This window comes from Epinephelus fuscoguttatus, linkage group LG12 (assembly GCF_011397635.1).
Source record: "Epinephelus fuscoguttatus linkage group LG12, E.fuscoguttatus.final_Chr_v1".
NCBI lineage: Eukaryota > Metazoa > Chordata > Actinopteri > Perciformes > Serranidae > Epinephelus > Epinephelus fuscoguttatus.
In genome coordinates this window covers 35,630,103-35,658,039 of record NC_064763.1, presented here as the reverse complement: position 1 = coordinate 35,658,039, position 27,937 = coordinate 35,630,103, and the positions used below count along the sequence as shown (strand labels likewise).

General features: G+C 41.2%; 1 protein-coding gene across 1 annotated transcript; it reads right to left on the bottom strand.

The window, feature by feature from the left end:
* Positions 1 to 180: 180 nt before the first annotated feature.
* dnah3 (dynein axonemal heavy chain 3) lies at positions 181 to 27,937 on the bottom strand. The gene is made up of 62 exons (XM_049592202.1): positions 27,909 to 27,937; positions 27,263 to 27,358; positions 26,916 to 27,123; positions 26,690 to 26,735; positions 26,423 to 26,591; positions 26,137 to 26,329; positions 25,632 to 25,827; positions 24,764 to 24,889; positions 22,844 to 23,039; positions 22,535 to 22,714; positions 21,806 to 21,936; positions 21,608 to 21,713; positions 21,340 to 21,518; positions 21,005 to 21,189; positions 20,687 to 20,810; positions 20,340 to 20,493; positions 20,053 to 20,197; positions 19,668 to 19,879; positions 19,435 to 19,526; positions 19,145 to 19,259; positions 18,305 to 18,421; positions 17,624 to 17,803; positions 17,387 to 17,523; positions 16,948 to 17,149; positions 16,718 to 16,810; positions 16,322 to 16,432; positions 16,097 to 16,211; positions 15,808 to 16,006; positions 15,523 to 15,631; positions 15,322 to 15,435; positions 13,721 to 13,897; positions 13,497 to 13,588; positions 13,161 to 13,380; positions 12,930 to 13,064; positions 12,707 to 12,818; positions 12,361 to 12,602; positions 10,869 to 10,969; positions 10,646 to 10,751; positions 10,399 to 10,528; positions 10,066 to 10,299; positions 9,868 to 9,971; positions 9,484 to 9,778; positions 9,199 to 9,378; positions 8,979 to 9,102; positions 8,730 to 8,886; positions 8,498 to 8,641; positions 7,271 to 7,937; positions 7,023 to 7,188; positions 6,671 to 6,887; positions 6,396 to 6,578; positions 6,018 to 6,216; positions 5,433 to 5,946; positions 3,697 to 5,324; positions 3,381 to 3,606; positions 3,050 to 3,294; positions 2,534 to 2,650; positions 2,117 to 2,274; positions 1,713 to 1,880; positions 1,443 to 1,585; positions 1,147 to 1,351; positions 748 to 885; positions 181 to 646 (listed from the first exon to the last, which is right to left on the bottom strand). Exons 1-62 carry the CDS (start codon positions 27,924 to 27,926, stop codon positions 293 to 295), a joined length of 12,129 nt encoding a protein of 4,042 aa, XP_049448159.1. The 5' UTR covers positions 27,927 to 27,937; the 3' UTR covers positions 181 to 292.

Below are 27,937 nucleotides of genomic sequence, written 5' to 3'. Positions count from 1 at the left end.
GTGCCTCAGTGACAGCTCTTTGTGGTTACCCGTTCAGACCTCTGAGTTCTGGTTTGCCTTTGCTGCCATCTAGTGTTTGCTAACACAACACACTGGTAGGTTGACCTGTGAGTTGAGACAGCGCTATGAATGTCGACATCATTCAGTATTTATGACACAATGCTTGCTTTATTGCTGAGTAATACATTTTTGGAATAACCCACCACCCATTCTGAAGCAAAAGAACCATATAGAATATAAAATTGTAGGGTATAGTGCAAATACATATCAATAGCAGCTTTTCTGCCAGTTCTCAGTCGTCCAGCTGGCAGAGGCAAGCCACTCCACGGTTAATCCAGTGTTTCTGTGACTTGTCAGAAGGCAGTTCAATGGACATAACGTAGTTTGTGGAGTGTCCAGTGGTGGACAATGTCCCTCTGCGGGCGCTGGTTTTGTAAACAGGACAAACGTAGATGTTTTCATGTAGAAACTTGGCCATTTCTCCCGGTTTCAGCTTAATGATGGGCAAAGAGTCATAGAGGATCTTGGGGAGGGACTCTCCAATGACCATGTTCTCTCTGTCCCAGCGAGCGCCCTCCATGAAAAGACCCTTGACATAGGCCCCGTCCTCTGGCTTCTCATCTATATGGGTCTCCTCTTTGGTTACCTGGAATACAACCCAGCGTATGAATATCCAGTAAATATATTTAATTATTATGACTGAATATGAACAAAAACAATGAAAATGTTAGCAAAATAATAACATGCCTCAAATTCAAAGCCAATGAAGTCAATGGGGATGGTGTACTTCCTGGCAAAATTCTGAGCCACTCCAGTAAGAAAAGACTGGGTGAAGTAGAAGCCAGAGAGCCAGAAGACTGTAGGTGGGCCGTTATCTATCCAGTCCTGTTGAGATATGCAAAGGTAGTAGTCAATTTAAAAAATGCAATTGATTCCCTCTGTGAGTGTTGTTTTAGTATTATCAGAATGTAATAGATTTGTTTTGAATATCAAAAATTATATTTAAAATGCATAATCAATTTTCCTGACATATATGCTGTTGGACTTGAACTACTGAGTATATGCTTCAACTTTTTTGTAAGTCATATTCCAAATATCTTACATTCGCTTAGGGCCTGCGTGATTCATGAAAACCTTCATTCTTACTTGTAGGAACTGCAGCCTGGCTAAGAGATCCGTCACATAGCTCCCCAGTGGCTTCAGAGAGGGGTACGACTTGGATGCCCACATAGTGGGCACCTTGCCAACCAGCATACTGTTGAAAACATTCTCAAGTTCGGCAGACATAACAATCTGACCCTTCAAAGCTTTGCGGATGTTTACCAAGCTGATGCGCACCACATGAGTCAGTCTGTCGAGAGGGGGGACAGATGTGATTAAGTGTTAATTGTGTGTCTTGCACAAACTGATCAATCAATTTCCAACATGAATGTTGTTATTACCTGTTAAAGCGGATGATTTCCTGCCTCAAGACAGTATTCATAGACTCCTCATACATGACTGGGTATTTATCCATCACCATTTGTATGTCAAAGTCTGCAGGCAGCTTAGACAGGATGTCCTCTGCAAGCTCATCCACTATTTCCTACAGTAGTATAGAGGATAAAACATCAAGTTTGCATATAAGAAAATAAGTTTGCATGTAGTGTTTCCTCAGGGGAATAAACATGAGTGTAAAATGAAAGTCTGAGGGCTTCTGAGAACAGACAAACCTGAGCAGATTTAGCCCCGCCTCCCGTCTCCCTGGGCAGGGTCAGCAGTACTCTATCCAAGAGCTGATTTGTCTCTTGGTTATCCTTCGTGATGTCAGCGTTGCTATGAAGTCCAAACACACAAGGATCGGCACAAATTGGAAGACGGCGAATGTAGTCAACATACGTCTGGAATAAATAAAATCATTATTAGAAAAGTATTTCTAAAAATCTACAGATGGACCAGGTTCTCATCAGTGCAAACCAAACACTGGCTCTAGATAGGGACATTTGCATTTTTGATTTGGCTACAATAGTTCTCCCACAGGCTTGGCACATGGGAGAAGTTTCAGTTCTGCAACTAGATGCCACTAAATCATACACACTTGACCTTAATTAGAAATTAACCAGAGGTCTGACAGTACCTGATAGGGGCCATGAGCTGGGACATAATAGAGATCTCCCTCACACAGGTGGTAGCGCTCCTGCTCTATCAGCTCCCTACTGTAGAAGATGGACAGAAGCGACAGCAGCAGACGCCTGTCTTTGTCATCTGTCACTCTGCCACCATAGTTGCACTCACCTGAGAAGAGAGGATCATTAAAAATAGAACTAAAACTGTTACTGTATACACCTCTGTATATGCAAAGAGAGAGGGGGATTGATTTGTAATAGAAAAAAAAAACAAACACATGCCCAAGGTTTTTAGGGCCTTTGGGGTATCTAACAGGTTATATCAGCCCGTGATTCACGGGTGGCCTACTCACTCAGAAAATCATCTTGCTGCCAGTTTCATTGGTGTTAACTGATGCCTGCTGAGTAAACAACTATTGACTTTTCACCTGTAAGGTATGTGAGGGCCTCCAGTGGAATCTCATCATACTCATCCAGAAACATCTGGATCTGCCTCATACTGATCCTCAGGTCAGACTCATTGAACTCATAAGGAATATTCCAACCTGAGAGAAACAACAGCAACAGTTGTTAGTTGATTGTTGTTAGGCCCAGTTCAGACCAATGATCCACGACAAGATGAAACCATTTTAGAATACAGATACAACATTAGATACAACCAGCTGATCGTATCACTTGCTGGTCAAATCATATCCAGCCACAAAATAAGCCTGACAAGCTGGAAAGTACAGAGTTGTTGCATAGAGGTGATACACAACATGTCTCATTGTCAAACTTTGGTCTGAACTGGGCTTTACAATCACAATAATGGTACAATAAATGAATTGAAAAACCATAAAATGCTTCAAATATCAACATGAAAATCTTACATTGCATTGATCCAGGGTAAAAACAAACATGACACAATGATCAAACAGTAGGTAATTACAGTTTATATTTCTCACCCAGAGGTCCAAAGTTCCTCCTCTCCTGTACCAGAGCATGGAAGAAGGAGAGACCAAACAGGAATTTCTGCCAAGTGACCTGTTTCTTGGAGCTGCCAAAGAAGGCAGGGTCAGAGATGGGGTGACTCAGGTAGGAGCGCAACAGGTTGGCTCTTATTCCTTTTGGAGGCTCATTGGTCATCTTCAGTCCATTCTGTAGGATACTGACTGGGAACTTGTCGGAGGGATAGCTGGTTAACCACAACCTGGAGAGAATAAAAGATTGTTAGCTTTATCATCTTCCTCATGCAAGAATGTGTTTCAGTTAAACTCATTGTGTAGATTCTGTTACCTAAAGCTCGGGTGTGTGTCCTCTGGTGTGATGGTTTCCTCACAGATCTTCTCCAGGGTGGGCATCCAGCTGGTGGCCAGGTGGCAGTTCTGCAGTACCACCCAGGTGCCCTCTTTAATGGCTTTTTCAATCATCTGAGCTGCTATGGGTCCTTGTCCCTGTCCGAGAGAAATGGTTTGGGTCTTACTGCCCCCCATTTCCAGGTCATCAGCAAATTTAAGCAGACCTAGGAAACAATGCAATACTCTAGTAAAGACTTTTGGCGTCCAAACATAAAACCACATGACACTTCTGAACCAAGTTTTGGATTAATCACCTGCAGTTGGATCAGATCCTGGTGACAACACAAAGATGAGTGGAGAGCAGCAGTTGGAGTCTTTGTAACTCCCTGCCAGGTCAAAGGTGGGTGGTTCAATGTAAGCCTGTCCCATGTTGTCCACTATGAAATCCTGCACTGCTGGAACCATTTTATCCCGTCTGAAGCACCTGATTACAACCACTCTGTCCATCCCCTCCAACGTGTTCCATTGGTCAGGTAACTGATCCTTATGGGGCTTCCCTGAATCATAGAGTTTCTTCCATTTGGATATGTTGTCTTGGACATGTTCAAAGAAACCATCCAGGTTTGGAAGCTTGGACGCCCTGACAATTTCAGACCAAGATTTGTCAGACAGCCACTCTGGAGCAGGGTTGGGGTATGGGTTGTCCAAAGCAATGCCACCTGTGAGAAGGAAGCGCCAGACTTGGTCATCTACCTGGCCCTTACCCTGCATGATGCCTACAGTAAGCAGCAGGGAGAAAAGCAGCTTATCCTTCTCAAAAAGCGAGCGGCACACATTGTTGTAGATGCTGAGGGTAAAGTGCTCAAGAATGTTGTTCATCCTTTCAGCCACATTGTCGCTCTTCAAGCTCTGGGCAATGGAATACAGGTAGAGGTTGATGAACCAGGTCAGGGAGTTCTGGTACATGGGCTCAATATTTGCCAATTCTGAGATACAGAAAAACAAAATGGAGGAGTGTTCAGCCACAGGACGGTAACCCATACGAGTATCATCAATCTCTTTCTCTGTGACACTTGCAATTTTTTGCTTCTCTGAGATCTCCTCAGAAAGGATTTTGGAGGATGACAAGATCTTAATGGCAGTCTCATTCTCCAGGATGTTCCCCTCAGAGGAGGAAAGCACTTGTAAGATCTTATCCTCAATTTCCTTCAGTTGCTTGTTGTTGGCAGCACTCTCCAGAATCAGCTGGTTCTTCTTCTCTTCAAGCTCAGGTTTCTCTTTGGCTGCTACAAGCCCTAAAAGCTGGTCCTGCAGGCCTTGTGGCGTGATCATGAAGTTAAGCAGACAGACTTTGGCAGCCACCTCTGGGAGGTAGTGAGGGTTCCTCAGCCCAGTGGTCATGTAAAACAAAAAGTCTTTAGAATATTCCACAATATTCTCTCCTATTTTCATGTACTCAACACCCTGCTGTTTGAAGGTCTGTTTTAGCAACACTGGTTCAAGTGCCGGATCAAGTTCCTCTCCAACGTTCTCCAAAAGAACTGGGGTTCCAAACTGGACGCAGCTCTCCAAGATTCTCACATAGTTTGCATCAGACAGTTTGATGACAGCAAGTTTGTTAGCTTTCTCCATGTTCTTGATCCACTTGTTGGCTTGACCTTGAGGGTCGATCATTAGGGGCCACCGGCGGGAATTAAACACAATGATACCATTGTCTGTGGAGAAGGAGTCCACCGGCAGTCCAGCAATCTGCCACGCCCTGATGGCAACCTGGTTACCCAGAGTGTGGCTGAGGGTAAAGTCATCCGAACAGGGGATTTTCTTCTCCTGGCACAGGATATGCCACTGCTCGCTGCACTCTACACGGTAGTCTACTGTAAATGCCCCGAGGTAAGATACAGTTGCTGAAGAGAGGAGTATGTCACCTGTCAGGTTGGTATATCTGCAGAAAGCAAATACAGTACCAATCTGATTAATATCAAACTTCAGGAACACCACACATCATGACAGTTACTTAATATTAATATACAATACGTATATTTTGATATACCTGATCTCTAGTTGCCTGGCAGCTTCTGTCCACCTGTCCTTCTCCCCACCCAGTCCTTCTATCAGTTTCTCTGCCCTGTTCAACTTCTGAAAACACAATTCAATGTTGTCCTCCAGGTCTTTCTTTTTGTGAATCTTAGCTGCCAAGTCATCATTCAGGCTCTGTAGTCTGTCCTCCACTTCTTTCAGCTCCGCTCTTTTCACTGCCAACATTGACATCTGTACAGCCAGCTCATCCTCAGCCAGCTTCAGTCTCTCCTTCTTGGGGGCTACCACCTTGGCGACACGCTCATACACTTCCATTGCTCGCACCCATTTACAGAGACCCTCACAAGCCGAGGAGACATTTTTAATGACAGAGGGCTGGAAGTCGGGGTTGTTGATGAATTTATCTCTGATTTTCTTGATGTGCGGGGCAGGAATGTTGTCTTTGTCGTAGGCTTTGAGGCTTTCCAAAAACTTCAGGTCTCCAAGGAGCTTTTTCGAGGGGCCCCAAAAATCCTCAATCATCTTACCTGCAACATATTAATTTGAAATAGTTAGAGAGAATTATGCCATTTAAAAATAATTCTTTCAAAGCTCTTACCTGAGCCACTAGGGTCAGGTTTTCTCTCAGGTTTGATGCCCTTCATGATACATATGGACTCCATGACTAGTTTGACTAGAGCTGGTGGGTTTGTCATAGACTTTACTACTGTAATGTCAGAGGGTTTTAGGGTGTCCAAGGCTGACAGGGCAGCCTCCAGTGCAGGCATTGCTTCTGCCAGGTCTCCCTCACACTCATCCTGAAAGACAAACAATCTGTGTCTATATAAATGTATGCAAACCAACATACTGCAAATACCTTCTGTGTAATTTTGAATTTCTTGAAAACAATGGGCAGATATATTTAGAAAGAAAATTTTGACCACGACATACATTAAGGGCATTTTTGCACTTTCAAAACTGCTCCTGAAATACATACCTTAATGGCTTGGGCTGCAGCTGCTGCTTCATTAGCCACTCTCTCATCAGCAGACACAAGCTCTTTCTTAGCGTCCACCTCTACTGTTTCTCCCTCTATCTTAGCCATCATCTTATCTGTTTCAGCTGAGGTCTGAATGAGCTCTGGCTGCAGGGCTGTCAGCTCCTCCTGCATCACTGACACCTGTGGACATAGTATCAAGTTGTATGATGATGTGTCAGTGTCATTAATTTAGTCAAAGATATTATAACACTTTGCTTGACAGGGTTTAACACCTGAGATGCAGCAAACTCCAGTTTCTGGAGACCAATGATATAGCGGTTCCTTGCAGTATTCACTTCATTCCTCTTGATATTGAGCAGAGTCTTGAAGGTGAGGATGAGTTCAAGGTAGGAGGTGGGAGTGACATAGTTGTGTCTCCTCAGTCTGGAAAAGTACCTTTCAGACATCTCTCTGACACTTGTCTGGAAGGTCTTGCACATCTCTACCACGCTGAGATCACATAAAGAAAAAAGAAAAAAAAAAACACGTGGGCATACTACACAGTTCTAGATGCAAATTTAGTCAATGCCACTATTTAGCAGCTGGAAAAAGTACTACTTTTTGGCATCCTTTTTATGTCCTTACTCCAGTCTGACATCAGTGTCTATTTCCACATCCTCAAGGAACTTGTGGGCCACCATCTCCAGAGCATCATTTGGCCATGCATGGAACCAGTCAATGGTGCAGCAGTTGATAAGGGAGGGGAACATCCTAAGACGGTTCCTGAATGCATCGCCGATAGGACTCATGGCTGTTGAACACAATAACTACCAGTTACAACTACTCACTAAATCTTCAACTGAAAAAGAAAAAGGACACGTAAAGCTACCTACCTAGCACAATGTGAAGATTAGCCTTCACACGACTGATGAAGAAGTTGTACATTGAGAGCGGAGTGGCATCAATCTTTTTGCCTTCAAGCCGGGCAATTCCCTGCATTTTCTCTATGATGTCAGCACGTTCATCAGCAGCAAATATGTTAGGTACATCACCAGTGTTGAGCAGCATGTTGATGTCTTCTAACATGGCCTCATCCTTAATTTGGCTGTCACTGAACAGGAACACGAGGCTCTTTCCCTCAATGCCTGCTTTAAGCATAATCTTCTTCAGGTCATCACGCCAGTCTGACATGCTGTAGTTTTTGGTCAATTCAATCTGGAACAGGACGTAATCGTTGATGAAGGTGCCCAGCTTAGTGGCGCTCTGACGGCCTGAACCACCAATTCCAACGAGTAGAAGGTGACCATTGTCTTGTTTTAGCACACGGCAGATGCGGGAAATGTGCTCAATAGCAAATTTAAACATTACAAGGGACATAGGTGCCTTTGTGCTGTTGTTGTAGTCATCCAAATAGAACTCCATCACTTCTTGTAAGGCACACAAGTCTGTGATTTCATCATAGGCCTTATCATCAGAATCAGGCTTGGCATAGTCACCAAAGAACAAGCTACAGATGCTCTCGTCTGCCACCTTGCCATCTGGGCTGAGATGGCTCAGAAGCTAGCCAACAATAGGGGAGATTTAGGATTAAATACAGACCACAATGCACAACACTACACAAAAGAGCAGCTTCACTCACAGTTTGTTTGTTATTGGATCTGACTTTCGAAATCAAAGTATCCTTATCTGTACACATATCCTTATGCATATTCTTCATAATTATACTGTATAAATTCCTGTGTAAATTTTCTTTTCTAGTTTTGTTGCGTTTTTATCTTGTTTAATTTTTATACACCATCAAATCACTTTTTACTTTTTTCCATTCCCTTCATTTTCTTTATCTGCTATATGGTATGAATTTAGATTGCAGCACTCTTTAATACCTCAATGACTTGGAAATCCTTAAATTTGTACTTTCCCACTGGCACACAGATGCAGAAGTAGTTCTTGAAGGACATAAGGTGTCTAACAGCAAAAACCCTTAATACTGCTAAACTGACCTTTTCCAATAGGCTTTTTATCCACAAAATTTCAGTTATATTCGTTTATAATTTCTGAGGTAACACAAAAATGATAGAACTGAAAGTCTGTCGATCCAACTCTGATGAAATTATCTGTACCTTTTCCAAGCTCTGCTTAAAGAAGTTTGAGGTTCTCTCTTTGACAATGCCAAAGAATGTCTCCTTATCTTCCTTGTCAATGAGTCGGTCATAGAAAACACGACAGACCTCATGGATCCACAGGCGGATAAATTTGTCTCCATCCTGGCAGAAGTGGCCAACAGACATTAAGAAGAAATACATCAATTGAGAACAATCCATTTAAACATTTTACTATTGTCTCCACTCTTACCTGCATGTGGGTATGTGGAGCCAGAAGCACACCCTGTATCACTCGAGCAAAGTCCCGCAGGTTGAAGATGTAGTGGGACTTAGATGGGGTGGGGAGGAAGCTGACCATGGTATCCTTATAGACTGCCATGGTCGCCTGGACCAAGATCTTGCCAAGCCTTGGGCAAAAGACAAAATACAGTATGTCTTTCTGACAAAAATGATTTATGTACATCTTACTCTGTATGACATTTGAATTTTGACAAGCTACCTGAAGAAAGAGGCATCAAAGCCCTTGCTGAAGTGCCAGTCAGTAATGGAACTGAATATCTTGGTCAGTGTTTCATCATCAAAGGAATCAATTGTGATGATATTCAAGTGGCGGGTGAAGCGGCCTAAAATTTCAAACATTTTGTCAGTTGCAGAAAACTTTATCGTCACTGTCTTTAATAAATTTACAAGTGGCAAATAAATAATAATTTCAAAAATACCTGTAATGTCATTTTTCCCACCACCAGGAGGCCCCATTGCAGACATAAACAGCATGTCCACTATGTTCAGTCTGGAGGTGTCCTTCTTGTCATACCAGTGATGATGGTCAATCCACTGCCTCAGCAGCTCAATTGGGGGTTGGGCTCCATAGATTTCCTTCGCTGGCATATTTAGATCATCTATGCAGATGGAAGTACAATAAAGATCAATTTGAATGTGAGAAGTGAATGACCAATGAACCACTTTAAGCCCAACAGTATGGGATCATGTGTGTCCATCTTTACCAACATAGACGATATACTTCTTTCCCACAGGAGGTCCAAACACGCCCTTCCTTCTACGGTCCAGCTTGGCCATGATGATGTCTTGGGTCTGGTTCGCTGAGGTTCGGGCTGAGAAGTTGATACAGTTTGGAATGTAATGCTCTTTAGGCAGTTTTACTAAGAAGCTTTTGTTGATGACAGATTTGCCAGTGCCAGTGGGCCCAACAAACAGCATGGGTATTTCATGTGCCAGGTAGGTATGCAGGAAAAAAAGCTGGCGTGCTGTTTCCATGGTTGGGATAATAAGGTCTGACACCTGGTGAAGAAAAGCAGAGTTTTAGCAAACATGGACATCCACAGTGGCTTCCTTAGCAGCGTGAATCACTGTGACATAAGCACACAAACTTTGGCTGCAGCTGGAATGACATTTTCTTCAGTTGTTATTAAATCAGTCCATGTTTTCCACTGTCCTTGTCCATCCTTGTGAAAGTAGTAGTCATAGACAGTGCCTGCAAAACAGAAAGTCAACATCATGCATTGATTACGTTAAAAGGCAGATTTTTGATTGCTACTGACACTATATATGTCAAAACATTTTGTGACCTCTCTCAGGGAAGATGTTGTTCTTTTTGAGTTTGATGCTCTTAGGCCGAGGGTGTTTATCGTCCATGCCCATGATCAGATTGCGGTAGAAGACATCAAACTTCTTACGGCCGTCCCCAGTGATGGTCCCACCCACAGTCCATACGACGGCAAATAGGAACAAACACTGCAGCCACATGGCTATCTGCTGGCTGGACATCTGTGTATCACTGGCCCCTGAGGCAGAAATTTCATCTAGATAGAGGCAGGAATGTTAACACACACACACACACACACACACACGGACAAAAATAATTATGTATAAATTATGGATTAAATGTCATTTTCACTAACCCATCAGGCAGGTGTACAACTTCATTAGACTGTAGGCCAAGTGAATGGGAGATGTTTGAACCACAAAGTGACACTCGCTGTCTATAAAGTCTAGACAGGGCTGAACTAACCAATCAAACAGGTCCGCTATCTGTGTGACAAAAGATCAAAGATGCAGGTATAAGACATTTGACATGTTAAAGGACATAAAAGTAACAAAAAGTGGCCACTGATGAGTCAGTTAAGACATGCAAATTTGACATCTCACCAGTTCTCTATGTTTGGTGCTCAGGCTTTCAGGCAGTGTGTTCATGTAGGAATCTCTGAGAGGAGACCAGCCCAGTTGCTGAGGTTCCATGTAGATCATACCACACCTTCAGACAGATGGTTACATTCAAATGAGTGCAATATACTACCTTTTTCTAAATTTTCAAAGCATGTGCTTTCTATATATCTTAGCTGCTGGTGCAGCTTCTGTCTTTGTTGCTTACCTACTGACAGTAGCCGGAGAGGCTTGCTCCAAGTCAGCAGGTTCAAAGATCAGACTCATCTTGCTACTCATCTGGATGATCTCACCACTCATCAGACAAAGCTGGCAGAGAAGAGAGTGAACGAGACAGAGACTTCTTTAAGGGCTGTAAATCAAGGGTACCATAAAGCTTCATTTAAAAGCCGAGTCGCAATTAAGCGTTGAGTCCCTTTTACTAACTGGGTGTGGCTACACATTTTGACATATAAACACTGGTTTCTATTAGATGCCGGGCCTAGTTGTCCTTGATGCTGAGAATCATTTTTATGGAAGTGGATGTATAAAACCTCTTAAATCCCACAAGGTTGTCAGCTACCTGCTTGAGCTAGTTCTAAGCTGCTTACATTGCACGTACAAATATAAATGTTTAAACGTTTGTCATTATGGGCATACTACACTTCCTTAGCTTGGTTAGACTCTAAACAATTCAATGCTTTAGTTAATTTTACTGAAATCATGAGCACCAAAAAGTTAATTGAGCTTTACCAGCGTGGTAAACAAAGGAGATGGGGAAAAACAGAAGTTACTTTCTTTCCTTTATACATCCATGGTGAGGAGGGGAGTTGAGCTGCCAAAGCAGCAGAGAAGAAGAGCTGCTACGGTAGCTGGTATGTACAAGCAGAGAGTGAGTGAGGGAAAAATGCATTTAATTCCAGGGGCGGCAAGGCTGGAAATAGCACAGTGGCATAAACTGCTGCAGGGTGATACATCCAGGAGCGCCAACACATGTCTAGCCACTGCTGGTGTGGGGTTGTACATTAAAAAAATAGGGGCATATTTTTTGATATGTGGCATTCGCTGATGGTGTGTTTTCGCCTTTGGTCATCAGGTATGAGCAAAAACCAACATCTGCAAAACGTCCTAATGTTAGGACCACACAATGTGAAATAGTAACATCATTAGACATTTAAAATATAATGAACACAACGTCTTTATGACATCATATTGAAGTCTGGTGCCATCAGGGTATATTTATACTAATTAATCCAATTAATTTTATTTGAACAGGATAAAGAGGTGTTGTGTCTATATGCAGGGTGATGCGAAATGAGAGTAATTCTCTCTCTTATCTTTCTTGGAGCAAGATCAAGTGATTATTCGTAAATGACAGCCTATATTATTCAATATCCTAAATTTGTAACGTACATACTGCTTTAAATAAACTACTTGATAGTATTTTCCATCTTTGCTAAGCAGGAGTTTTGTGTGTAAGGAATTAAAAGCCTGTCCCACATAGATGCCTGTCCCAAATATACACCAGTTGAGTTCAGTGACTGAAGCAAACAAGAGCCCAGGCTATCAATTGAGGTTTTACAGGAAATCCTTCATGAAAAACTTTGACAGCAGTAAGAACAAAACTACAATGAGGAAGAATGAGGATTATTCGAAAAATTGTCAAATACTTGCCACGATTTTCAAATAGTGTTTTTGCTTGTGTTGCCCATCCCTAGTACCTTCTTGTTGTCATCCAGCACAGTATTCATGTTCTCAATCCAGACAGCATCAATGGGCCCATCAAAGATGATCCACTGTCTATTTTCTGAGGTGGAGATAGCCTGATCCCTGTAGGAGTTGGCCAGCACACCATCAGACCACTCATGGCTGACTGGATCAAAGCAGCCATACAGCTGGCCCATGGTGATGGCCTTGGGGTTGATGATGCAGTAATTCACTGCAAACTCCTCCATCAGCTTGCCTAAAAAAGAGGAATGAGAGAGAATAAACTGTTATGAGTAAAAACTGTAAATAATTCAAAACTGAACCATGTATTTGTCAAAGGCTTGCTAAGGGCCAACCTACCTTCATAAAGGTCTCCAAGGGCAGCGGCAAGAACTTTGTATGCAGAGGTCTTTCCTCCTAAAGGGTCTCCTATTATCATGAAGCCATGGCGTACCAACATCATCTCATACACCTATACATGATCACAAATCAAATTTAAAGTGCATTTATGTGGATTTATAACAACTAGCCAAACTACTTTTATCAGTCTTATGTATGACAAAGCATTACTCCTCCTTGGTACCTGGATAATTTTGCCAATGAACCATGGGACAGACTGGAGGTTGAGCTTCGCAATGTTGTCATTAAGAGCCTTGAGGAGGGTATCATAGTCTGGTTTTGGAAGGACCACTCCAGGGAATAAATCCGAGATGATACCCTGCAAGTAGCAGAGGGAAAATTTAACTGAATAACTAGTAAACCATCTGATGCATACAAACAAACACCAAGTAAAATTTTGTACAAAATGCGTCACCTGAAACAGTGGCACATCCTGTGCTAGAAACTTGGCCATGTTGACATCCATCAGTGCTCTAAGCAAGAGCACACTTTCATTCTCCTCTGGATAATTCAGCTTTAGATTCCCTGCTGCAGTCAGCACAGACTTCACAGCTCGCATACCGTAGTCATAGTGGTGTTGGGAAGACAGCTGTTCGGAGCACAAGCGGTACGTGGCCACGATCTTTTGGGCCAGACTGTGAGTAAGATTGGAATGTGTGAGGCTTGACGATTGAACCAACTAGGAGCTAAGTCTAACAGAAAAAAATATGCTTGCTAACAATATTTTGTCTGGGACATCATTCACACAAACCTGCGGGATTCAAGAAAGCCCATGGAGTACAGTGAGATTTCTCCAATAAGGCCATAGTCTGGCACCATCATAGCCACAGTACGGAAAAGAGCCTACAAGACATGATTGACAGGTATACATCCAGTATACTTCACACTTTTCCCATTCCCTCATCATCATCATCATCATCATCAGATTCTGCTCTGTAGAGAGATGTTTAAGACTACAGTGCTACAGTGTTGAACCTTTAGGTTGTCAGGGAGCTCAGCTCTGCCAGCATAACCAGGGTTCATGGTGATGAACACAGAGCAAGTCGGGTTGAGTGACAGCTCTGTCCCCTCAAACATGAAGGTCTTCAGATTCTTGGCAATGGCCTGTTGTATGCAGAGGATCTGCTGAGCCACCACAGAGAGCACCTCCACCTGCGACACACACAAACACATTGTAAGTAACTTGAGTATGTAAAGTTGTGAAGTGTAAAGTTAAGGAAACAAATACGTGAACTAATTAGGACTGATAAAGAACAATACATAAAATTCATCATCATCATCATCAGGTCATTAGCATTAGCATAATCTGTATTAATATATACATTTTATAACGTGAATATATTGAACTCGACTGTAACTGACCTGCATATTTACATTTTGCAGCCTAAATATTCACCTGGTGTGGGAGCTGTTCGCTGTAAAGTAGCGTTTCTCTGCATTCACTATCTGCATAACATTCTCATGAAAACAAACAACACAAGAGTAGGTGTGTTTTCCATCTTATTGCCTCAATACAAAACAGGTAATGTGTTTTTTCTGTCATGGGTAAAATGGGTGTTCTATTCCAGAAAATTTTGGACATCAAACACTTTATTTCCTGCATTCTGGTGAAGCTGTATTTTAGGGAGGACATCTCTTTATTCATATTAAAAAACAATACAAAACACACAACTGTCGTTTTCAAATATTAATTTTCTATTACTATTCTCATTTAATGTTATCCCTGATAAGTCAACACAGGTGTGAAATTATACTTTTCCATCCTTCTTTTTGTCCTTTGTTTGGGGAAGTTACCCTTTTAAACATGCATTTTTAACCTATTCCCATCAATGGTAAATGAATTTCATATTAGTTAATTAATAAACCCCTGGACTTTAATAGCTCATGTGTGTCTCGACAAGATTTCTGCTTATGTTCAAAACTTTCTGCACATTCAAAACATATCCCACAAATCTGTGTTCTCTGAGAAGTTGAGAAATAAGTTAACTGAGAATAAAGTCATAATGTTTCAAGGAATAAATCTACCTATTCTTTTGTCTACTTGCTAATATGATATTATTTGTGTGGATGAGGCAAAGTTGAAGTGGCTGTGCGCCTCTTTTCATTGGAGATGAAATCCTGAAACTAACTAAAAGCATTTTTGATGAGGCATAATAGGATTGTCCAATATTGAAAAATGAAATGCATGGTCCCTTCCTGAAATGGCTACAAGATGCGATTTGTCCTGTATTGTACAGAACTGTTAAAAGGAGGATAATACAAACAAGTTTGCTCCAATATTGGTAGGGACAACTCTGTCCTTCCAGAACACTGGTAGGGACATGTCCATCCATATATACACCTACAGCCTGAACTAAAATGTAGGTGTGGCCGAACCGGTTTATCACAACAATCCACATAGAAGCTCAGATTACAGCACACAGAGGGGTAGCGTGATTTAATTCTCTGCTCAGTTACACTATTATGTCTTTACTAAGCAAATAGTGGTTTGCTGCTGTACTAATGCTCTGAATTTAGCAACAGAACCTTTAAAAGATAGACACAGTTTTGGCCAGTATAACAAAAGTTATGCTCACCTCAATACGATTGAACTCATCAAAGCAGGCCCAAGCTCCAGACTGAGCCAGTCCTTTGAAGAACTTACTCATGGCCTTGTAGTCCAGACCATCGGAGCAGTTGAACACCACACACTGGAAACCAATAACACTTTTAATGTCAGCATAAAAAAACAAAACTCCACACAAATCAGTGTTTTACTTAAAACCATATTGGTGTACCTGTTTAGCCAAAGCTTTCGCAAGATCTTTCGTGGTCTCAGTCTTGCCAGTTCCTGCAGGACCCTCAGGAGCGCCCCCCAAGTTCAACTTCAAAGCCCCCATCAGAGTCCTTGTGCAGCACAAAGTCATTTGACCAAATGATATAATAGAAGAAGTCAACATATTGTGCATTTGAATTAACTTTAGAAGTTACAGAATGTCAGAATCTAATCTTTACCACAACACTGTATTTTGCAGTTCTTTATCCAAAGCCAAGATTAAGGGATCAAATAGCCTGCAGGTTACCTGTAGCAACGGTCAGTGAGTGGTGTAATGACAAGACGGGGGGAATTGCCCAGATATTCATAGCCATATTTCAAGCAGGTGGTGATCATGCGCAGCATCACATCTCCATCCTCCCAGAAGTAACGCAGCTGAGAAATCCACGCAAAGTCATTCAGTGAGGAGACGCGGTCCTCTGCCAGTTTTGCCACAACATCTCGAGCTAGGAGAGAGAAAACAGTATGAGATTTTCTGCAAGCTAGATTTAATCAAGACATCATATTTTATCCCTTTAAAATACCAGCCATATTACCATGAACATCTATAACGGTAAGAGCACCAAGGGTCATCCTTGCCCCTCCTGGCAGCTTCCCACGCACCAACTCCACAATGTCAGCAATCTGAGCATTGCACTTCTCCACATAGGCCTTTGGGTGGAATGGAAAATCAGTCCACAGGTTAGACTACACAGTAATTATGTAACTTCTGGGCTTAGAAGATCTCTTTCTATGTGGAGGTGAGCGGTGGATGTACTGACAGGCAGTGAGTTGGTCTGGATGGCTTCAGATACTTCAGTAGTCCAAAAGATGGAGGAGGCACAAATGACAACTTGGCCAGGCCACTGCAACACCCACTTCTTCCTGGGCAACTAAAGCAAAAAAAAAAAAAAAAAAAAAAAAAAAAGATAAAATATCCCACAGTAGAGACAAGTTTTTTCACTGCTTATACTATACTAATAAATGGTGAAGATGTGCAATTCACACACTGACATCATTCAAACGCCTTTTATTAATTTTAATATTGCTCAAAAGAACTAATGGCTGGTTTATTTAAAAACACACACACACACACACACACACACACACACACATCATTCATAAAAGGAAACCCAGACCCAGTATAGTTCAAGTCAAGTCACGTCATATCCAAATACCTCCGTGTACTGCATCACTCCTCGATGGATGACTTGTTGAACACTCCTGAGCATTAGGTTCTCCACCTGCAGCAACCATTTCTCTACCATACCCTAAAAAATGTATGGGAACAGTCCAGTTCATATTGTATGTTCACCATGTAATGTCCAAATAGAATCAACTATAACAGAACTATTAGGATATAATATAGGTATGATACATAAACATAAAAACCCTGTTGGTTGCATACCTTGGCTTGAGCTGGATTAATCTTTTCTGTGAAGGTCACTGTCTCCTTCTCAGAGCTGATCATGCCGACGATCTCCATGTCCTCAGTGAACTCCAGTTTGGCAATGCCCTCAAAGCACTTCTTCAGGTGGGGCTGCACACACAGTGGGTCTTTGGTTTGTGACAGGATTTCCAGCAGCTCGTCGTTAGACAGGAAGAAGAACCTAGGAATATGATCAATTTAAGCAGAGGAGAGGGGAGACAAAACAAACACTTGACAAGATCATTAAAAAGAATGTTAGTTGTGTTAGTGTGTCAGTGTGTTATTCGTATGTTCTGTAATCAAGGTGAAAGTAATTATCTCCTTGGTAAGTACATTTTTAATGTCCCTGAAGAGTAACACATGAACCTCTTCAGGCTTACACCTGGCAGATACAACTTTTATAATGTATGGTTGAAACCTTGGGAAATAGAGCCTCTTCTTTTCCAGGTAAGTACTGAGGCCTTTTTGGATGTCATCCAGGAAAACATTGGACTCCTGTAGCCGTTCCAGCATGTTTGGCTGCCCTGTAGCCACCAGAACACGTGGATCCTTAACCTGGACAAGTGAAATCACACAAAAGCCAAGGTGAAGCAAAGTGCATGAGATTCAGTTTTTTCAAACTAAAACAGGAAGTTGTGTTTCAAGAGGATCTCACCATCTCAGCAAGGATGGTCTTCCAGTACTTGTCCACAATGGCAAACTTGGATCCCTCCTCAGGCATCTGGGCAATGATGTCCTCAGAGCTGAAAATGGGTTCAAGGTAGAGCCAAGTAGATTGACACTTTATCATGGAGTCCAGGATGTCCTGCATACTCAGCAGTTTGTCCTCCCATTGCTAGGTAGAGATGTAATGGTGAGATTTACACAATTAGAGGAACAACAAGCTATTATTGTGTCGCTATACTCAAGAAACAAGCAAACTCACAAAAAGTTCAATAACAGGCTATAAATGATACAATACTCAAAATGGCAGTCTAAATAAAATCACATAAAAGCCAGTCCACAAAATAAAGACTTGGATTTATAAGATTACTGTGTTTATTATCCTGTATTCCTTACACAGGTTGTTCCCAGCCTTTTATGGTAATTTTATGCCAAAGTCACATCCACTGGTGTACAGCGGCACAGCTGAGGCAATTTAGTTGCTTGTGGCATGAAATTATGCTCATATTTCCATCTGCTCAGGCCACCTCAAGAGTTACTTCTGCAGCTTTAGTTGGCAGCGATGAACACACAGACTTCCAAAACCACACAAACTACTGTCAGGTATGCTGGCTCTTTAAGTTTCATATACATTTTTTAAAGTTTAAAGGGGACCAAGGGTGACATGTCTTACCTTACATTGAGTTTCTATTGGCTTAATGAATGGTGAACCTCGGATGGTCTGCGTCTTAATAATATGGTCATCAAGAAGCACTTGGATGTCATCCACTGCTGATACAATATTGGTACCCTGTGAAAAAATACTGAGTATATTTAATACAAGTTGATGTCAGGGTTCTGCAAAAAAAAAATCATGGGCCATTTGAGTTAAAGTTACATCAGGTAACTTTTATAAACGATAATTTTGATACAGAGAATATGTGTAATAATCACGTTCCTCCTCCTCCTCATAGTGGTCCTAATGTCATCTGCAAGAATCCACAGGGGTTGAAAGAAAACAACCAATCAGAGCCGAGCAGTCTCTAACCCATCTGTCAATCATATCGTGAACTGCAGTCAAACTTTCAGATTAGGCAGCACTGATCAAATATGAATAAAGATTTACTTACTGCATTGCCTATTTCTCGCCTGAAATGTTTTCAAAAACACATTTTAGTAAACCGTTTAGCTGTAAAAAGAGATCGTTTCTTGCAGCAAGATGGACAATGATTCATTTTGGCTTTACTGTGTTCCACATGGCAGCCAGGTCACAAACAAATGTCATTAGAAGCACTAGAAGGAGGCAGAAGAATCTGATTTTTTTCACAGATTGTCTCATGTGCTACTGCCAGGTGTTTATCAAAGTTAAAGTTTCAGCAAATATGACAAAAAGATGTTTTCAGAACAGTTACCAAAGCTTTAAAGTTAACTGTAGTAAATGTTACCACAGCTTTGAAGACAGTGATGGCAACATTATGTGATGAGGAAGGACTGATGGAACATCAGGGACTATGATGGAAAGAAGTCATCTTACTGTATCTCTGTATGGAGTGAAAGAGAACTGGAGCTCAGCCCATTCACTTTGCATCTTCTCCATGGATTTTTCCAGAGAGTACTCCTTACTGGCCAGCGCTCCAACTTCTTCCACCCTAAAGCAGAGGTTACAAAAATTTTCAAAAAAAAATCCCATCACCTTGTGATCATGGAGAATATTTCCTTAACTCTGGGTCACTTTTTTCACAAGCCATGGTTCCCTCCATACACAGTACAGTATATTAATTGGCATGTATTTCAATATGGAGCAATTTCAATAAAGTGTCTTACTTATCAGAGAACTTGGAAAGCCCCAGGTCCAACATGTTCATCAGTGAGCTGCTCACATTCGGTTTGACAGCAAAGCCCACAATGCTGCTAATCTGTAGACAGACAAAAGTGTCTTCAATTATTCACACCAGCTTCATGGATCACAGAAGACGCAGTACACTTGGCCCTCACAAAGTGAATCTGATACTGATTTCTATCACATCTAATGAAAGAAAAACATTAATTCAGCTGACCATCTCCCAGTGGCGGTCTTTGATGCCGGGGTTACAGATGGTCGTCAGGATGGGTATGTGCTGCTTGAACTCGTCAATCATTCTTTCGAAGCTTCTGGCCACACGACAAGGCCCAGGAAGTTTAGAGAAAGACTTGGCCAGGTTATGCATGGTCCTCCACATGGAACCCAGCTCATCAGAGATTTTCTCAGCATCCAGGTGTTGGAAAGGACCTAAGGGTTAAATGATAAAGGAAGTACACCAATGTGAAAACAGCTGAGCATTCTGCATGCACTTGCTATGTGCTATTAGATATTTGTGCCATTTTGAGCTTTCAAAATGCAGTCACATGGTAGCTGTGAGAAACCTATAAATGGCTGTAGTTTCCCCAGTGTGAGTCCCCTACCATTCATCCACTCTTCTGACATCCTATTAAACTTTAGTGCTGTAGTCCAAAGCTGTTCATATGGCTGTTTGTTAGCTATGAGAGTTTGAAGCACCGGGAACTGGCTCTGTACCTTCTCCAGTAAAGTCTCCTCATAGTTGATATCCTGTAGAGATGACAGTGGTATAAACACTTTGCAGGTACCATCTAAAACATGACTTTCAGGATGAAGCTAGATCTAAGTTTTGGTTGGTCAAAGCTGTCAACTAAAAAAGAAAACCATTTGTGGTATCAGAAACATCTCTCACCTCTAGTTCAGTGACAGCAGCCTCCAGGTTGGCAGTGATTTGAGTGAGATTTCCCACATTGTTCTTTATCTCCTCTATGTCCATTTTTCTCTTCAACTTAAAGGCCTGTATGTCCTTGTCTACATCCTGCAGCCTCTGTTCAAAGTCTAATATCCTGAGATAGTCAAATGGGGATATAGCAGTTATCATTTCAGTTGTTGGCTGTAGAGACACTATAGTTAGCTGAGTGTGTCAGAGAACACTAACATATTTCTCAACAACTAGGAAAAGCAGTTGGTTCTGAAGGGATGTGAGAAAATGAACAGTAAAGATGCAGACTAGGGTGAGAAAAGTGTTTATTCAGTAACCTTGTTTGGAGATGGTCCTCAGCCTGTACTCTCATGAAGTCCAGACGTATCTTGCTGCCTTCAATCTCAGTCACAATCTTACTGGGCCACTGGAAAACGCTGGAGTTCAGCCTCAAGTCATCAGCTAGAGAAAGAAAGAAAAAACGACCACAAAAAAAAAAGATATATTATTCCAACATTTGTACATAAGGACAGGGCTGAGGTCAAGCAAAAAATATAACAGAAATTTAAAAACTAACATGGTATGGTATTATTTGTGTAAACTACAAGTTACTTCTTTTTACTGCAATTGCAAATACCACAAGAGATTTCACATACAGGGTAGAGCGGCATAATCCAGGAGGAAGCTGAGGCGGTATCTTGCCTCATCAATCTCATCTATCAGCTTGTGAATGGTCACATCACTGGTCTTTTTAATGAACTGGTCGAGAGACGTCAACTCCTTTGTGGTTTCTGGGGTGCCTCTGATGATCTCAGTAATCTCCTCATACTTTTGACAGATCCTAGAAAAGAGCAATAGCATGCGGTTGACACTCACTCGTATAAACATATAATTGATTTGCTGTTTCAGCTTAATGAAGAAAATAAATAGATGATGAATTCATCAGACACTTTCTGCTGTTTAAATAAAGAGGCAGAAAGTTTCCCCTCACCCCTTGTTTAGCTCTCGATTCTCAACTACTTCAAACATGACGATCTTGTCTTTCAGTCTCTCAGCACGGTCACACAGGTCATCATTCAGTTTGCCGGCATATAGACGGAACATGGACAGGGGTGCTGAAATGCGCAGTGAGGCAATCTCTTTCCACAAGTCGTTAATGTTTTCAATTTTCTGAAGATTGAGAAACAGAAAGAGGACTTTGGCAAAGCGAGTAGACAGGAAACGTTCAGTGTAGATTTAAGAAGGAAAGATTTAATTACCTTTCTTAGTCCCTCTAACGAGTGCCTCTCTTTGAGAAGAGCTGAGATCTCCTGCTTTGCTGTATGGTCCAGTAGATTGTTGTATTTTTGATAAACGTTCAAATACCTGAAGAATGAGATGTAGTATTAGCAGCTGATTTACACTTGCCGGTGCATCAGAATAATTGAGAGGCATAAATTCAGTTCATGTGTCATTACTTTTTAGGTCCCACAGTGTTCTTGTGGAAAATGTCTTTGGCTTTGTTGATTAGGTCAGTTACCAGCGACTCATCAGGACTGACGGTGCGCAGGTACAAGTTCTTGACATTGGGAAAAAGGTTACATTCCACCTGGCCAAAGCATATCAGTCACAAATCATACATGTTTGTTGTATGAAAACAGACACAGCACTGTATATTGTGTAATGTAAAATACTAGATCATGAAAGGACCAGTTCACCCCAAATCAAAAATTTGTTTCCTCTTACCTGTAGTGCTATTTAGCCATCTAGATATTTTTGGTATGAGCTGTCAGATGATGAAGATATCAGCCTGAGAGATGTCTGCCTTCTCTCCAATATATATACAGATAGGAACTAGGCGGCATTCAGCTTGTGGTGCTCAAAATGCCAAAAAAATGCATTTGAAAAACTCAATAGCGATGTCTCTTTCCAAAGATCATGACCTGGTTTCTAAAAAAAAACCATACCTCATTGTGAGGAGTCTCATGTAGGAACAATTTGCTTTCTACCAAACTACACTTGACAACCGACTCACTGCACAAAAGGAAGCTTGCATCTATTCATGGTCCAGAGAAGGCAGGCATCTCTACATCTGATATCTCCAAAACTTGGAGACTAACATCAAAACAGTCTAGATTAATAAATACTACTACAGGTCAAAGGAATCCTATGTATCTTAAAGTTGTAGTGCGAAGGGGATACTGTACCCTTGGGAGCTTCTCAGCACTCTTGATGATTCCCATGAAGGCTCTGTGGATGAGCTCCCAACAATCCTGAAAGCTCGGACTAAAGGTAATGTGAGGCTCCTCCACTTGTAGCTTCACCAGCAGGAACTGAGACTGAATGCACCTCATCTCATAAAACACCTCGCCAAAGTCATTGCCGTCCTGAAGAACACAGAATATAGCAAGGAAAAGGTGAAAAGATGTGAAAAGTAGGAGAAGATTTAGGTGTTTCAGTCACACAATTCCAATGTGTTAAGAAAAAAACAGAACAACTAAAATTTCTGTGCAAACCTTGTATTTAGTGAAGAAATGTAACAGGTCCTGTAATGACTCTGTGACCAAGGTTCGGAGCTGCAATGACATGAGAGCAGCCACACAGCTGAAGAACTCCTGGACACGAACTGGAACCGTCTGCATACTCTTCGGTATGAGGGGCAACCACAGGTCCTTGAAGGTGTCAAAGAGTGTCACACACTGAGGCAGCCAGCTGAAAGAAGATGGTCTAAATGAGCTCAGTTCAATTATTTGTTTGTATTTAAAGGGATAATGCCCTTTTTTTAAAATAAATAAATAAATAAATAAATAAAGCTGTTTTTTGTTTTTTAAGTGGGATCGTCTCTGGTAATTATTCATAGTCTGGTAGATGTCAGTCGGCATGCCCTGAGTTTGGAGAACCAAGTTGTCCGACATGGAAGCTAAGCAAAAGACTGTCATGGGGGTCGGCAACAAAACACATTTTAGCCACCTAATTAAAGTCCCACCTAAAAAAAAAACAGTTTAGTGTGAGCTGCACTGAGAGTATTTTCACTGCTTCATCTTAATGTCAGACGGTGATTTACCACAGGAAAATCAAGCTGTTATATTGCTCTCTCAGAAGCCAAACTCCATTGAATAAAAAATGATTGATGATTTAACATCATTGAACATGGGCGCTGCTGATCTACTGCTGCCTCATACAGTTATGATGTTTGTGTTATTGTGTGACTTTGGCATTTAAAAAGGTTAGTTCATATTATTCACCAAAGTCATACAATAACACAAAGTAAATAACTGATCGAAGCAGCAGTAGACCAGCAGCTCTCGTGTGTGCTAAAAGTACTATTTTTTGTCAGTGGAGTCTGGTGGCTTTGATGAGAGCATAGATGGGGAACTGAAGCCTTTGAAGGCGTTCCCATTGAATAGGCTTTCTGATGGAAAGGTAAAGCAGAGAAAATACTCTCAATACAGCATACACTTAAACTAATATTAATTTTTTTAGGTGGCTGAAATACATTCTGTTTCTGACCCCCATCCACAGCAGTACATTGCTCAGCTTTAATGTTGGACTTCAGCCTGCTTCTCCAAACTTGAGGTGTGTCGACTGACATCTACTGTATGTAATACACTGACTATGGATAAATACCCCATACAACCACAACTCAAAAAATCCAAATTACCCTTTAATATAAAAGCATTAGAATAAGTGACAGGTCATATTGATAATAAATAAACTTATTAACAGTGTTGCAAGTTACATGGATATAGGAACTACAGGAATGTTTATTTAGGCTTTAAAAATGTGGGTGATTTTTATTTGAATTGAAATTCATAGATCCAATTGGAATATGTGCCTGGACTGGTCACATAACTCTGGTTACACCAAGAGCATGTGTGACATAATAGAATACCTGAAGCACTTCCTGCACAGTATTCTATTTCACCAATATGGTGTCTACTGAATAAAAGCTCTACTGACTGCACTAGTTACTGCATTTTTATTTCCTGGTTCTTACAGCGGTTTGCACTACCCCATAGAAACACATAATGTTCTCTGGATTGTCCATATCCGGCATGGGAGACTGCAACATAATGGTATCCATGCAGGTGCAAATTACGAACACGGAAATAGACAAATTACAATGGCTCACATTTCAAGTCATGCAGCCAGCTACCCCTCAGAGCTGCGGCATGTTCTAACAGGCTATACAACAAAGGAAGCCATGGAATCCTGAAGTGGGGCAGTGTGTAAAGCAATCCACTGAAAGGCAGCTTGACATGGGTCGCACAAAGTGGACAAGCTGGTAACACGAGACTGTGCCTACAACAGGATTAGCTCTCCTGATTGTGTACATACTGTCAACCTATAAGCCCCCGAGAGGACCCACTACAAGAATTAAGTCTGAACATGGCATTAGGGTCTCACTGAAAGACACTGAAATTGGCAGCACTCACTTTTGGACCAGTTCATCTCTTGTGGCTTCACACTGTCTCTGGACAAAGTCTTCGAACTCAGATGGCAGGAGGGGGAAGCTGGTGGAGGAAAGGTCCTCTACTCGAACAAATCTCAAGGATGAGAAGCTGAAACAAGATTTTAAAAATTGAATTATTATAAAAGATAGATGTATGCAAAGACACCCACAAATATATCAAGCAAATTTTCTCCTACATAATCTCCAATACACATTAATCCAAAGTAAATAAGAGCTTGTGCAAGAGAGGTAGGAAGCTAAAAGCTTATATAAAGACCTTTTCTAAAAACTCAAGGCAAAATAAAGTAAGTTACACTGACTAAAAATAATAGGTGATTGAAAGACTTCAGAAAAAAAAGAGAACAAGATAGAAAAACATGCATATCCATAACCAAGAGTTTAGGATTGTTTCAACATATGAAATAGGGGGTCTAGGGGTCCTCCACCAGAAAATTTTGAGCGTCAAACACATACTTTCCTTTATGCACCTTTTTTTGCGTGTTTTCTGCATCAACTTACGGTAAAAATATCTTAATTTCTTTCAAAACAAAAGTGCTGTGCGACTTTCATGCTTTAATTGGGTGGGACAAATGTATATGTTCTAAATACTGAGAGAGATGTGTCCCCTGCATCCCTCCTGAAATCTATACCTATGTACATAACAATGATTTCTTATTCCAGATGTCAAAGAGTAAACAGCCTAATTAAGAAAATACCAATATTTCTTTACAATGTTTTTTTCAAGTAAACAGAGAGCATGAAGGATGAACAATTCCACAAAACAGCACCTCTGTACCTAAAGAAAGATTTTACTTAAACATAAAGGACAGTGAAGATGTTCAGACTAATACCGGCTTAACCAGACATTCTGCAGTAGGACCATAATGGGATTGACAGTAAACAGATGTTGGCTTTGCCACATGCGGGCCTCCTTGTAAGTAGTTTCCCAGGGCACTGGCGCACAGATCACCCTCCTGGGAAAGGGCTTAGGGATGCTGGATATAGACAGTCTCTGGCGCTCAGCTGGGTCCATTAGGATGTAGTCCACTGACAAGAAACAACATGGAAGACAAAATAGATAAAACAGACTGAGTAAATTTCATTTTCAGGACAAAGCAGTCAACTCTCCAGAGAGGAAAATATTAGTTCAATAATGCACCAACCAGAGTAACTAGTTTTTCAAACCCATATGGTACATGAAAGAATCAATGAAAGAATCACAGTTTCTTGTGTTTAATGATGCAACAATAATAAAGTCTATAAAATCAGTCCTAAGATGATACTGGTGTATGCTTAGAATGCCAAAACAAAGCAATACTGCCATTAAAGAATTAGTGACACTTTACTGTTTAGTACCTATGCTCCTCTTAAGCCAGAGGTAATAAGCTTCTTTGACCTCTTCTTCCAGGTTTTCCCTCAAAATCTGGAGGTCTTTACCACCATCAAAAGCATTAGGAGGCAGCAGACGCATGATGTTCATCATCTGCTGCTCTGACAGGGGCTCCAGTGCAGAGGTGGGGATACCTTTGGTGCAGTAGTATGTATACCTCTGTGTGCGACAAGTTAAGAACAGCAATGCGTTAGAAAAAAAGACTCAAAAAAATTCTTGTCAGCAACTGACATGTTCATTACTGATACTTGCCTCCAGGTCTCTCTCAGTAGGTTCTCCCTGCATGACCCTCATCTTCTCCTCTTGTCTGTACATGATGTCCAGCTGCTCTGTGGGACTCATAGGCCGGCTGCTGAGAGCGTCAAAGTTTGTTGAATGGGGCTCTGGCCGAGGTGAGAGGGAAGCATGAGGGGACGTATCCCTGAGAATGCATGAGCAAATCAGATCACGTGCCTCATGAAAAAGAACATCATGAAGGACAGCTACAGCTGAAATGTGTTCCTTTAAGGGCACAATTACCTTTTCCCTGGTGTAATTGCTTGTCTCTTTCCAGGTGGGGTAGATGCTAAAAGCCTCATTAAGATCAAAAATCCATTTTGAGAAGTTCCCAGAGCAGTGTTCACATTTTAAATTATAATTAGATTTAAAAAAGTAAAGAACATCTCAGCAATCTCAGACAGTTTCAGATAGGCTTTCCTTAGTCACATTGACTGGAATCTGATGTAAGAGGAACATGAAAGGATACAATGTCCTGCTGCTTTTGCCAAAGACTGATGGGAAGTGCGTCGTCTGTTGCGGAGTTTAGAAATCTTAAGGTCCTGGGCGTGGAGCCTGTAGTTATTTGCAATAGACTCACTGGGCGTACGAAAGTGACGCTGCTCCTTAAAGGGAGATGCTCGGGTCCGACAATCTCTCTGGAGGATCGGTGGGTACAGACTGTGCCTCAAGACTATCTGAGGTAAAATAACAACTTGAATGTTAAGCTGGTGTACGGTAGAACGAAGGCTAATGTGGGAGTTAAACTTGGGAAATATCTGAACAAAATTACCTCAGTAAAGACCTTTTTTACAAGATAGTGATTGATGTTCTTACTTTATACAGCTCTGAAGGTTCTTCATCCTTAGGCCATGGTGGGGGGAAAGGTTTTTCTGGTTTCTGACTCATATTGAAGATAGAGTCATCCTCCATCTGGAGTTCAGACAAAAAATAGTGAGATAGAAATAAACAACACAAAGGACTAGTGACTTTTGTTTGTACATGACATTCAAACATTATATCTTAACTTTTTTAACAAGCCTTGTTTAATCAAGAGCGGCACAATGTGCAGTTAAATCCTTATTAAGACACACTGTATTTTTAAGTACAGCACTTCACATGTAACCATTTATTTAGCTTATATGATAAAGACAAATGCATTTGGTTTTTCCTATAAAGTTCACATGCAAATTATATACAGATGAATACAATTAGTTTTCAGCCCATGTTATCTATCAACATTGTACAGTGAAATTACAAATTGAATTTTTTTTTAACTAGCTATACTGAGGGAACAATTAAATCGTAGGCAACTGGACAAAATGGAATTGACCTGGATAAATGAGAATATCCACAAGCTATACTGAGGCATAGTGTCATCTTTACGACGGTATCAAATACATCAGTCTATTTTAGGATAAGTATATGACGGTTGATTTCACCATGAAAACGCAGCCAGACAGTTAAGCTAGGTTAACAATACCTGCTTCAGCCGTTCCATCTTGTTCAGCT

Bases quoted from the DNA above. Each gene is read 5' to 3' on its own strand.
- dnah3 (XM_049592202.1), bottom strand. The intron at 10,752-10,868 runs GTAAGCAACAAA...ATCTGTCTGAAG, and splicing joins TCTCCGGCTACTGTCAGTAG to GTGTGGTATGATCTACATGG. The intron at 7,189-7,270 runs GTAGGTAGCTTT...TGTGTTCAACAG, and splicing joins TAATCTTCACATTGTGCTAG to CCATGAGTCCTATCGGCGAT.